Source organism: Sciurus carolinensis, chromosome 16 (genome assembly GCF_902686445.1).
Source record: "Sciurus carolinensis chromosome 16, mSciCar1.2, whole genome shotgun sequence".
NCBI classification, from domain to species: Eukaryota; Metazoa; Chordata; class Mammalia; order Rodentia; family Sciuridae; genus Sciurus; species Sciurus carolinensis.
Window position 1 is genome coordinate 476802 of NC_062228.1, and position 12160 is coordinate 488961.

A 12160-nucleotide genomic window follows, 5' to 3' on the forward strand; every position below is an offset into this window, starting at 1 on the left:
AAAATTAAGTTTGTGTGCATTGAAAGACTATTAAAAGAGTAAGAAGGCAACTCAGAACGGAAAGACAAGTGCTTTTATGAAGAAGAGGCACATGGTTAGAAAGCACATGGAAATGTGCTTGCCATCACTGACGTCAGGGAAATACACATCAAAAGCTGGGGATTCCGGCGCCTTGGGAGGCTGAGGAGGAAGGATCCCAAGTTCGAGGACGGCCTCAGCAACTTAGCAAGACCTGTCTCAAAATAAAAAGGGCTGGGAATGTAGCTCAGAGGTAGAGCAGCCCTAGGTTCAATCCCTGTTATGAGAGAAAATACACACACTTCACCCCATTAGGATAGCTATTATTTAAAAAAGAATTATAATGCACCAATAAACATACTTTAAAAACCCAGAGATTAATAGTAGTGGTGAGAACGTGAGAAACTGGAGTTCCTGCCTTGCAGGTTGGAAATGAGAAACAGTGTAGTTGTTATGGAAAAGAGCAGGGCAATTCCTCAAACATTAAAAGTGAATGGCCCCATGAGCAGCAGTCCCTTTAAAAGTGAATGGCCCCGTGAGCAGCAGTCCCTTTAAAAGTGAATGGCCCCGTGAGCAGCAGTCCCTTTAAAAGTGAATCGCCCCAGTGAGCAGCAGTCCCTTTTCTGGGTGCACACGCGAGAGAACTGAGCAGGTCTTTCCTTTTTTTTCCCCTTCCTGGCACTAGAGAATCAACCCAGGAGAGCTTCACAGCCGAGCTACACCTGCAGCTATTTTGATTCTGGGACAAGGCCTCAGTAAACTGTGAGGCTGGCCTGCAACCTGGGCTCCTGCCTCAGCTCTGCGTCTCTGGGTGATGGGTGTGGCCACTCTTGTCAACACTGGTTGTGTGGTGGCACTGGGGTCAGGGCCCCAGGACTGTCTGGCTTCACTCACAGCCCCCCCTTTTTGGGAGGGTGAGGTGTCACTGTGCTGTGGGAACTGGGAACAAAGCCTGTCATCATTGATTGTGAAATGAGCTTGGGTTCCTGACTCCAATGCCAAGAATGCTGGTGAGCTAGGGCTGACCACAGGGCGGAGGCCAGGCCTGCCTGGCCCAAACCCAGCTGTCAGCTCCTACCACAAGGCCACAGGGGAGGAGAGAGGAGGGAAGGTGCCAGAATATGGCCTGCTCTGCCCACTTATGTGGAAGAGGAAGTTAAAGCAAGCCTGGTGGTTGGGCTGCCTACCTTTCAGCAGTGACCTTTGATCACTGCCAGGAAGGGCAGAGGAGCCTGCCCATGCAGTGACCTCTCATATCCCGAGGCAGTATGGTGGGGGCCACAGCGGGGCCTGACAGGAGTGTGGAGGAGCCTCCGGGTGCCTCTGTGAGGGGTAAGAGGAAGTCTGCACTTCTTCTCTGGAAGGCCTGGTCCGTCCTCACCTGAAGTCCAGTCCTCCCTGCCCTGGCATCTCCACTCTTGTGTGCACCCCTTCTGTTCTTTGCAGCTACATGTGGCTCATGTCCAATAAACAATTGGTTTATTCTTGTTTCAGGGGCCAGAAGCACACTGGAATGTAAGTGCCTCTGGTAGGGACTTCATTATGCTCACGGCTAACTCCACAGCTGTAGGGTCAGTGCCTGGCAAGCGGCAGACCATGAATTGTTCAGAGGATGAATCCAAGGGCTTCAGCATGGGATGGGCCGTTTAAACAAACAGCTGCAACACAGTCCTGAGGTGTGCTAAGACAGGCACTGTCCTCTTCCTGAGGAGGCCAGGAGGTTCTGGAGAGGACTGACTCCAGGCCAGGTGAGGTGCGGGTCTGTGGGTCCCCCTCCTACATGGAGCTCAGATTTCTGGAGCAGGGTCTGGGAAATGTGTTAGAGAAAACAACGGTCCATTTGGGTGCAGTGGCACACGCATATGATCCCAGTGAGTCAGGAGGATCCAAAGTTCTATGCCAGTCTGGACAACTTAGTGAGATACTGTCTCAAAATAGAAAGAAATGTTACTGGGGATGTAACTCAGTGGTAGAATGCCCCTGGGTTCAATCTCCAGTGCCAACAACAACAATAAAAAAAAAAAGAGAGAGAACACGAACAAGTGTCCAGGTGGTGCTTACTGGAGGACCACCCCACAGGACTCAGAGGCTGATCCAGTGTTTACGATATCAACTTCTCTTAATGAGTATGCCAGACAATGATTCCCAGTTTTCTAAGGAAAAGTTGGACGATGTGTCCGTGCTGGTTCCTGGCAAGCTGTAGGTGCCCAAACTCCACTGCTTCACCTTGAGCAGTTGTTCACCACCTGAAGCTCCTGTACGTCTCTGCCACCCTCCTCTCTTCCCAGGCTCTTCCCCAGCAGATGCTGGAGCAGCTCCCCCTGGTCTTGGAGCCTCTCATCCTCACGGGGCCTCAAGGGGCATGTTTTACTTCATTTTACTTATTATTGTCTGCAGTACTGGGGATTGAACCGGGGTGCTCTACCACTGACACACCACCAACTCTTTAAATTCTTAAGAATCTGGTTGAGTTTGGTGTGGTGGTGCACATCTATATTCCAGTGACTCAGAAGGAGTCAAACTCAGGCTGGCTCCAAACTTGGAATCCTTCGGCCTCTGCCCCCGTCACCGGGATCACAGGTGTGCACCACCATGCCTGAAGGTGGCATTTCAAAATGGGAGCGCGAACCTGCGTGCCAGAGGGAGACCCTTTGTGGGTCCCACTGCTTCAGGCCAGAAGTCATTCCCAGGCTCCTCGCACTGTGCTGGTTCTGCTTAGCTTGGCTGTGGCCAGCTTTGTTGGGGGCTGTCCCCAGTGTCCTGTATCCACCCATCACCCACACCCCACATAGGTAGCTGTAGGGTATTTTGCATTTATGGGCACAGAACTACACTTTTTTTTTTTGTGGTACTGGGGATTGAATCCAGGGGTGCTTTAGTAGTTTATGATTCAGCCAATTTTTTTCTTTCCTGGCACTTGGGATTGAATCTAGGGGCACTCTACATTCCCAGCCCTTTTATTTTTGAGATAAGCTCTCCCTAAGTCGCCCAGGCTGGCCTCAACTTGCGGTCTTCTGGTTTTAGCCTCTCTAGTCACTGGGATTACAGGTGTGGGTCATATACCAGGGTCCTCTTGCATTTTTTTCTTTTCCTCTTTTTTTGATGCTGGGGATTGAATCCAGGGTCTTGTGCATGCTAAGCAAGCACCCTAAACTACAACCCCAGCGCCCCAGCCCTTTTTAACTTTGAGACAGGGTCTTGTTAAATTGCTGAAGCTGGTCTCTAATTTGTGATCCTCCTGCATCAGTCTCCTTAGTTGCTGGGATTACTGGTGTGCAAAACCATGCTTGGCTTTTGGTATTTGGGACTGAACTCGGGGCACTTTACCAGTGAGTCACATCTCGAGCTCTTTTATTTTTTGAGACAGGATCTTGCTAAGTTGCTTAGGGCCTTGCTAAGTTGCCCAGGTTGGCCTGGAACTTGCTATCCTCCAGGCTCAACTTCCTGAGTCCTTGGATCACAGGTGTGTGGCATTGTGCTGGTCCTTTTACACTTTTTAATAGTTTTTAGGATGGAGTTAGGCACATAGTAGGCACTTAATTTGTTGAAAGAAAAAATGCTGCCTCTTAAGCCACTGTGCTTCTCTCCACTGAAGGACAGTGTTTAGGGTGTCCCTCTGCCTGGGCTGACCAGCAGTACAGAATGGGAACCATATATACCTGAAGCTTTCACAGTAGCCAGGCATGGTGGCCACACCTGTAATCTCAGAGCTCAGGAGGCTAAGGCAGGAAGATCACAAGTTCAAAGCCAGCCTCAGTAACTTAGCAAGGTTCTAAGCAACTCAGTGAAACCATATCTCAAAATAAAAAATAAAATGGACTGGGGATGTGGCTCAGTGATTAAGCACCCTTGGGTTCAATCCCTGGTGCCAGAGGGGGAAAAAGAATTTCAGAGTAGCCATGACTAAAAAGAAACAGGAACCAAATAAGATTAATTCAAACAGTGTATTTCATTCAATGTGATGCATTTAAAGTACTATCATTTCAACATGTAATACATTTTAAAAATTTACTTGAGATATTTTAGTGTTTTGTTCTTTGTACCCAGTCTTTTTTCCCCCTTTGGTACAAGGCATTGAACCCAGGGGCACTGAACGACTGAGCAACATTTCCAGCTCTTCATTTCTTGAGACAGGGTCTCACTAAGTTGCTTAGAGACTTGCTATGTTGCTGAGGTTCATCTCAGATTTGTGATTCTCCTGCCTCAGCCTCCGGAGTCACTGAGATCACAGGTGTGAACCACTGTGTCAGGCCTTTTTTTTTTTTTTTTTTGATACCAGGGATTGAACCCAGGGTGGCTGAACTACTGAGTCACACCTCCAGTTCTTTTTTTCAAATTTTGAGTTAGGGCCTCACTAAGTTCCCGAGGTTGTTTTTGAACTTGTGATCCTACTACTTCATCCTCTAGAGCCACTGGAATTATTGGCATGGGCCAATACCTGGCTCAGGACTCTTTTTTTTTTTTTTGGCACTAGGGATCGAAACCAGGGGTGCTTAACCACTGAACCACATCACCAGCCGTTTTCATGCATATGTATGTATGTATGTGTGTATATATTTTAATACATATTTTAATTTTGAGATGGTCTCAGTTGCTTAGGACCTCACTAAATTGCTGAGGCTGGCTTTCAATGCAAAATCTTCCAGTCTCAGCCTCCTGGGAGCAGCTGGAATTGTAGGCATGGGATACTATGCCCAACAGAACTCTTTCTTAATGGCACTAATGTCACTGAAGAGAGCTCTGCCCTCATGTCCTGATCACCTCTCAAAAGGCCGTCTTAATACTATCACCCTGGAATTATGCTTCAACATATAGATTCTGGGGTAAGAAAGCATTTGGACAACAGCTGCACGAATTTTATTGACAGACATGAACTTTCATGCCAACCAACTACATGCTGGTAGGGATGATGCCTGTTCTGCTCCTCCCTGAAGACTCCTGATATGGTGTGTGGCCCACACTTTTTTTTTTTTTTTTTGCGGTACTGGGGATTGAACCCAGGGCCTTGTGCTTGCGAGGCAAACACTCTACCAACTGAGCTATCTCCCCAGCCCTCCACACGGCTCAATTCTTGCCTTTTACTTCACATTTTATTTTCTTGCAGTTTTTACTTCTTTTTGTTTCTGTGGAAAATTTGTATATTTTCAGATTCAATTTCTGAGGCAAATTCCCAGTTTATTCACATTTCCTATTTTAAATTCCCTGGAAAGAAACTCATTGGCTTGGATCAGTATTTTTCAAGTTTTCCCCAAGAATGAGTGTATTGTCAGAGGACAAAATAAGAACTGCAGCTTCCAGTTCCCCTCCATCTAGGCTGATCCTGTAGGTGAAGCTGGGGTGGAGGACTCTGGATTCCATCACTTTTACCAGGCAATTCTTACAACGAGGCACATGTGGGAACCCTCGGACCATCTTTTCATGAATGCTCACCAGCTGTGGGCTGGCTATTCTTATCAGGTGTCCATTTCTGACCCCATGAAATTACTGGCTGTAAGTGAAAGAGATCTGGCTGCCTCTGAAGAGTCCGAAGGCTGCTTCCACAGGGAAGCTTATCAGACACTGCCCCGTGGGTCACCATCCTCAAAGCCTAACCTTCATGACACTGGCCAACAGGTGCTGCTACTTGTTGTTCCCATTTCATGCATGAGAAAGTGACTCTCTGAGGGATAAAGTGCCCAGGGTTACAGCCAGCCAACCGAGGGCTAGGACTGGAACAGGGGCAGACTGGTCTACATAAGAGTAAAAGGTCATCTTTAAGGTCCACGCACTTTGGTACTACAATTTCATAGTATGAGCCCTGTAAATACCCAGCTTACCAGCTGTCTCAGAACTCCGTAAACACACACACACACACACACACACACACACACACACACACAAAAGGCAGCAGCAGTGGGGTACGGTGACGCAGGCCTCAAGTTCCAGTGACTTGGGAGGCTGAGGCAGGAGGATCTCAAGTTCGCGGCCAGCGGAGGCAACTTGGCGAGGTCCTGTATCAAAATTAAAAATAAAGAGGCTGGGGTATAGCTCAGTGACACAGTGCCCCTGGGTTCAGTCCCACGTATGGGGGGAAATCCGAGCAGCAGCGGCTCGCGTCGGTTACCTACCTTTCCTGCTGTTTCTTAACAAGTACAGAGGTGCACTTAAATAGGAGGCTTGGCGACTTTTAATTTTGGCTGGAGTCTGCCTTCCGATTCAGCACTTCGTAGATTATCATCTAACTTCCACGTTCTGCAAAAGCAAGTGCGAAGCCTCGGCGAGTCTCCGGCAGCACCGTCCCGACCCGGGGCGGCGGCCGGCGGCCTCTCCCCCGGCACGCTCTCGGAAAGGACGGCTCACACAGGACAGGCGGGACGCGTCTGGCCGACCGCTGCCGTCGCCGACGACGCGCAGCGCTCGGCGCGGAGGGAAGCACCCTCCAGAGCCGCGCCCATTTCCGGCGCTCCGCACGGCCAATCGTCGCGCGCGAGAGCGGAGGGCCAGTCCTTTTGGGACGCAGACAGCCAATGCAGTTGCCCGCTCCCCTCCCCCGACCCGTGCACGCTGGCGCACGACCTTGGCCAATCGTTCCCGGAACGTCCTCCTAGTCCCGCCTCCGGCCTGTCACGGAAGCCGTCAAGCCGCAGTCGCCCCTTCACCCCAATAGCGCACTTCCGCCCCGACGCCGTGACGTGCACAGCCCCTGCCGCCCGGCAGGGCGGGCCAATGGCGGTGGCGGATACGGCGGGCCAATGGGCGGGAGCGTCTCATGCGGCCGGCGCCCGCCGCAGCCGCCGCTGGGTCCTGGAGCCAGAGGCCGCCCGCGACCGAGCGCGATGGACCGAGGGCCCCAGCCGGGGAGGCGCCGCCGCCGAGCCCGCGGCCAGACGCCCCCGCAGTAGCGCCCGCGCGAGCGCCGCGGCCCCGCGCGAGCCTGGGCGCGCCCAGGGCGCGCTCGCCACTGGCCGCCCCGCACTAGCCGCAGCCGGATCCCGTGCCGCCGCTGCCTTCCCGCCCGGGCCGCGCGGCCCGGGAATCGCGGCCGCGGGCTGCATGGGCCGCGCCCGCGCCCCGCCGCCGAGCCGCCGCCGAGCCGCGCCGCCTTCGGAGCCGGGTGAGAGGCGCCGCGGGTCTGGGGGCGGTGGTCGGGCGGACGCCGGGCGTTCCCGCGGCCTTGCGGCCTGCAGGCCTCCGCCTCCGGCGGATAGCGCCGGCGGGCCTCGGGCCGCCGCAGGGCCGAGTGGGCCTCGGGCGCCCTGGGGGTCCTGGGTCTGGCCGTTGTGTGAGGGCCACGGTGGGCTCCGAGGACCTCGTGAGGGCAAGCGTGGGCTCTGGGGCGGGTCTGAGGGTCCCGGGGTCGCCGTGAGGGCCAGGGCGGGCCTGGGGTCCCGAGGACCTCGTATGGACCAGGGTGGGCTTCGGGGCTGGCCTGGGGGTCCGGAGGACCCCGTAGTGTCCAGGGTAGGCTCCGGGGTGGACCTGGGGTCTCGAGGACCCCGTAGTGGTCAGGGTGGGCTCCTGGGGCGGACTGGGGTCTCGAGGACCCCGTAGTGGTCAGGGTGTGCTCCTGGGGCGGGTCTGGGGTCTCGAGGACCCCGTAGTGGTCAGGGTGGGCTCCTGGGGCGGCCTGGGGGGGGGTCCCCAGGACCTCGTAAGGGCCAGGGTGGGCTCCGGGTCGGGCCTGGGGCCTCGAGGACCCCGTAGTGGCCAGGGTGGGCTCCTGGGACGGCCTGGGGGGTCCTGAGGACCTCGTAAGGGCCAGGGTGGGCTCCGGGGCAAGCCTGGGGGTCCTGAGGACCCCGTAGTGGCCAGGGTGGGCTCCTGGGGCGGGCCTGGGGGTCCCGAGGACCCCGTAGTGGCCAGGGTGGGCTCTGGGTCGGGCCTGGGGCCTCGAGGACCCCGTAGTGGCCAGGGTAGGCTCCTGGGGCGGCCTGGGGGGTCCCGAGGACCTCGTAAGGGCCAGGTTGGGCTCCGGGGCAAGTCTGGGGGTCCTGAGGACCCCGTAGTGGCCAGGGTGGGCTCCTGGGGCGGGCCTGGGGGTCCCGAGGACCCCGTAGTGGCCGGGGTGGGCTCCGGGGCGGGCCTGGGGGTCCCGGGTCCCCGCGGAGGCCGCGGTGCGCGGGCGGGCGCGGGGCGCCGACCTCTGACCCGCGGGAGGGGCGCCCGCCGCGCCGGCCGTAGTGGTTATTCCCGGCGTCCCTATTATTATCGTGTTTTGAAATGGGAGCAGGCGGCCCTCGGGCTGCGCGCCGAGCCGGAGGGGGCGGCGGGGTGCGGGAGGTGCGCGGCCGGGCGGGGGCAGGAATGCGGGGCGGCAGGGGGTGTTCGGGGGAGGGGAGGCGGGACTGGGGCCGAGTGGGAGGAAGGCGGCGGCGGCGGCGGCGGCGGCTGCAGCAGCAGCAGCAGCCGCCGCACCACCACCACCACCACCAGCAGCACCGGCAGCCCTTGGCCTCAAGGAACAATGTGAGACGTTGCCTGAAATGTTAATTTCCGTTCCTCATTTCATCATCCCCTGGCAGGGCGGTAGCACTGTGTGTGTCTGTGCAGGGTTGGCCCTGCCACATGGATCCAGTCCCCTTTCACTGAGGGATTGTGCGTTCAGTCTTGTATCTGTCGTTTTGGAGGGAGTCTTGATTTTTTTCTTGAGGCTTTCTGTTTCTTTTGTGTTTTTGGAAAGTTAGCTTTGTGTACCAGCTTGGGAAGGTTACACTTGTTTAAGAAGGGCCCTATACTTTCAAAACTATTTTCTTCCTCACAGTTAAGTTGTAACATGCTTGTGTTTCAAGGTTTCCGCTAGTCATGGGACATTTTATATTCATTTGCAAAAACAGGGTGGTATTACAAAAATTTTGGTGGAGAACTCAGACTTTCGGACTTTAATTTGGTGAGAGTTTTCTCTGGTCATTTGAGCAGTATCCTTAACTCTTCAACTGAGTAAATGTGCAGTTGTTGAGCTGAAACACAGGCTCTTTTGGTGCTCTTTTGGGCGGTATGATGAGACTTTATTCAGCAAAACGTGTAAGCTGATATTGCTGTGGAAAAGTGCATTGAAACAGTTACTATTTTTGGTTCGTGCAAAACCAGTCAATGGCATAACTTGGATGGTTCTACATCAGAGACCCTAAGATTGTTACTTGGTCCCTCTGGGGCTTTGATTTCTTTCACAGAACATTGGCTGCCCTGAAAACCTAGAGTTCTGCATGTGACTTGGAAAAATGATTTGACAAGTATTTTGATATTACTTTGCAAGTGTAGTTAAAAACAAATATCTTGCTCAACTTCCATTGTGACCCTTGACTTGGATCTCCATATAGCTGGCACGTCCTCCCCCACTCTCATTCAGCTGTTGTTCTCTTTCCTAGCTTCACGTTTAAGAGCAGGGTCTCCTGTGATAGGCTGGCCTTCCTGAATGGAGTGGGATGGGAAGGAGGAACAAAGGCCAAGTTGCTATGACATTTTGCTCTGTTCTTTGTGCATGCCTCCAGTTTGTTGAAAAGCTACCCTAAGGATATTGCTAAATTTGATCAAGCTTAAACTTTCCTAATTTTTTTCTTTGACTTTGTTTTTAACTGTGGTAAAATATACTTGACAGAATTTACCTGAAGTTCTTTAAGATGTCACCTAGTCTTGAGTTCCTCATTTGCAGATCCGACTTGGTCAGCTTTCTGACTTGCATTGCACTTCAATGGTTTCTCCAGACCAGCCATTTGCTCACACCGCAGGAGACACTGGACTGGTGTCTGCTGATGACTAGTAACTGGCATGTTAGCTATAGTTACATTGTTGACACAGTGACAGGAAGTTTCTGCAAAGAATTAAAGAAACTATGATATTTGGATTTGATAATATTTTAATTTCACTATTATTGTGTGTGGTGCTAGGGAGAATATTTTTCAAGAAGCTTTATGTGCCTTTGGTATTTAAGTAGGTTTGACATAATAAAGTTATATTTCATCAAATAAGAGGACAGTTATTTTGCATATTGGCAACAAGCCCATCATCAATTAAATAACATAATTAGAGAGCATCAGTAAATGCTGGTTCAGAAAATAATCTGCATTTGTTGCCAAAATAAGTCTTTTGATCTGTCCATTACCCTGTGTAAGTTCCTGCATCCCTCAGATGGCAAGTGTATTGGATGAGTTCTTTTAGTAAGATATTTGCTAGTTAATGCTGATTAACTAGCATTAATGGTGACAGTGCTGATTCACTGCTTGTCTGACCATGTGCTTTGTCAGTTTGTTATTGCAGTTTATAGTTAGTGCTCTGTGGGGATGGAGCCTGACCTGCTTGATAAACTATGCAGAAATCGAATAAACTCAGATACCTAGAAGGTATTGTCTTGAAATGTTTTCAGTATGTGTTCCCTTAATGTGAATTTCAAATGGAATTTCTGTGCAATTCAACTTTCTCAGTTTTGTCTCAAAGATATAAGAAAAAGGGTGTCAATCCTCTGCTCCGAAACTCAGGTAATTGGATAGTTGGCATAGATATCCTTTTTAGGCTTAGGAAATGATCCACTTTAATGACTACTTCATTAATTCCTATAAATGTTGTGTTATTAAGTGACGTTTGTTTGTTTGATAGACCTTATTCATGGTATCTTTTAAGCTAGAGATAGACTCAGCTGTGTACTTAAACGTGTTTTGTTATTCCGTGATTTTTTTTAACTCCCATTCCTCTCCTCCATATTTAAATTTTATTTTGTGTAGTTCACCTTTTGACCAAGAAGCATTTTATATATTTGGTTGAACTAAAAACATTTTTTGATATGGTGCAGGGCCCTGCACATTCTAAACATGGCTTCTACCACCTGAGCTACAGTCCCAGCTGCAAATGTTATTTTTTGATAGCATCCAAGTGACTCCCCCCCCCCCCCCCCCCGCCCCTGTCACTCTCCCTCATAGCTTAAGACACTGACTACCTTGGCTTCTTGTTTCCTGGATTGGGTCCTGTGTCATCTTCTTGGACATGGTCACATACTGATTCCTCTATCTGGTACAGGGTTCTGCTGGGTGTCATCCTACATCCCAGCCCCAGGATACTTCTGCACAGCTTTTGGGTCTTCCTTAAATGTTACCTGCTCTTCCAAGGTTTCTTAATTCTTCAAGGAAAATTCCTCCTCCCCCCACCTTGTTACAACCATGTAGAAATTAGATAAAATTTATCAGATATGCAGTAGTTGGTTGAATGTGTTGTCCCTGTTTTGCATACCTCCTCCATCTACTCCTCAGAAAAAGGGTTGTAAGCTTAATGCAGATGTGGACAGACCCCTTCTTTACCTAGGGCTCAGTCCAGGGAGTGAGACTGTAGTTATAGAAGTGGCTCAAGAAATATTTGTTGGAATTGTTCATTACTTCATACAGTTGTTCTTATGTATATGGATGTATTTGAATAATTTTGATAGGGGAAAGGTAGGATCATACATTTGTTTATTTGATTGTTTAGGAATTGCCTTGTACATTCATTACATGTTTGCATATAAGATACATGTGTGGGGCCTGACTTTCAAAACTAGGACAGAACAAATAACAAAGGGGAGATTGCTTTGTGAGAAGAAAATGCTTTCTGTGACAGCTGTTTAGTAGGACTGTTGCTTTCCGGTCAAGGGAGAAGACTGGAAGCGGTTTTTCTCCTGATTTCCAAACCCTTCTTACAACAGTTCAGTGATAGAAGACTGTTGGAGGCCCAGGCTAGGCTGCCTTAGTATGCTGTTGCTCCTGTTACTTCATCTATGGCTGAGCACCTTTCCCAAATGTAACAGAAGGGGTGACTTAGTGTCACAGTGGAATTCTTTGAAAAGTTTAGGTTTTTTTTGTTTTTGTTTTTGTTTTTTCCTGTTTTTGCAGGGTACTGGGAATTGAACCTAGGGCACCTAACCACTGAGCCACATCCCCAGCCCTTTTTATGTTTTATTTTGAGACAGGATTGAGTTGCTGAGACTTGATTTTGACATCCTCAGCCTCCCAAATCACTGGGATTACAGGTATGTGCCACGGTAAAAGTTTCTGCATGGTGGCACATGCCTGTAATCCCAGGGACTCAGGAGATCCCTTTTATTTACTTTCATTTTTATTTTTATTCTTTTATTTGTAGATGAACACTGTACCTTTATTTATTTTTATGTGGTGCTGAGGATCGAAATCAGTGTCTGACATAT

At 50.7% G+C, this 12160-nt stretch overlaps 2 protein-coding genes, 1 long non-coding RNA gene and 1 other non-coding gene across 6 annotated transcripts in view; 1 reads left to right on the forward strand and 3 right to left on the reverse strand.

Annotated features, from left to right (window-relative positions):
* Positions 1-4412: 4412 nt before the first annotated feature.
* Positions 4413-6429, reverse strand: LOC124967107 (uncharacterized). Its single transcript, XR_007105462.1, has 2 exons — positions 6126-6429; positions 4413-6008 (listed from the first exon to the last, which is right to left on the reverse strand). It is a non-coding gene; the product is annotated as an uncharacterized LOC124967107 (long non-coding RNA).
* Positions 4998-5066, reverse strand: Trnaa-cgc (transfer RNA alanine (anticodon CGC)). Its single transcript has one exon. It is a non-coding gene; the product is annotated as a tRNA-Ala (tRNA).
* Positions 6430-6652: 223 nt separating the features above from the next.
* LOC124966994 (basic proline-rich protein-like) lies at positions 6653-11022 on the reverse strand. The gene is made up of 2 exons (XM_047528906.1): positions 10925-11022; positions 6653-8342 (listed from the first exon to the last, which is right to left on the reverse strand). The coding sequence occupies exons 1-2, from the start codon at positions 11020-11022 to the stop codon at positions 6653-6655; spliced, it is 1788 nt and encodes a 595-aa protein (XP_047384862.1).
* Positions 7075-12160, forward strand: part of Ankrd11 (ankyrin repeat domain containing 11) — a 161318-nt gene continuing 156232 nt past the window's right edge. For all 3 annotated transcript variants that reach the window (XM_047529254.1, XM_047529251.1, XM_047529253.1), the window contains exon 1: positions 7075-7111. The gene's annotated coding sequence lies outside the window, so the exon portion shown is untranslated. The remainder of the gene's footprint in view (positions 7112-12160) is intronic.

Bases quoted from the DNA above. Each gene is read 5' to 3' on its own strand.
- LOC124966994 (XM_047528906.1), bottom strand. From the start codon at position 11,022: ATGACACCCAGCAGAACCCTGTACCAGATAGAGGAATCAGTATGTGAC. The intron at 8,343-10,924 runs GTAGTCAGTGTC...ACTCGGCCCCAG, and splicing joins CCAGGAAACAAGAAGCCAAG to TCCCGCCTCCCCTCCCCCGA.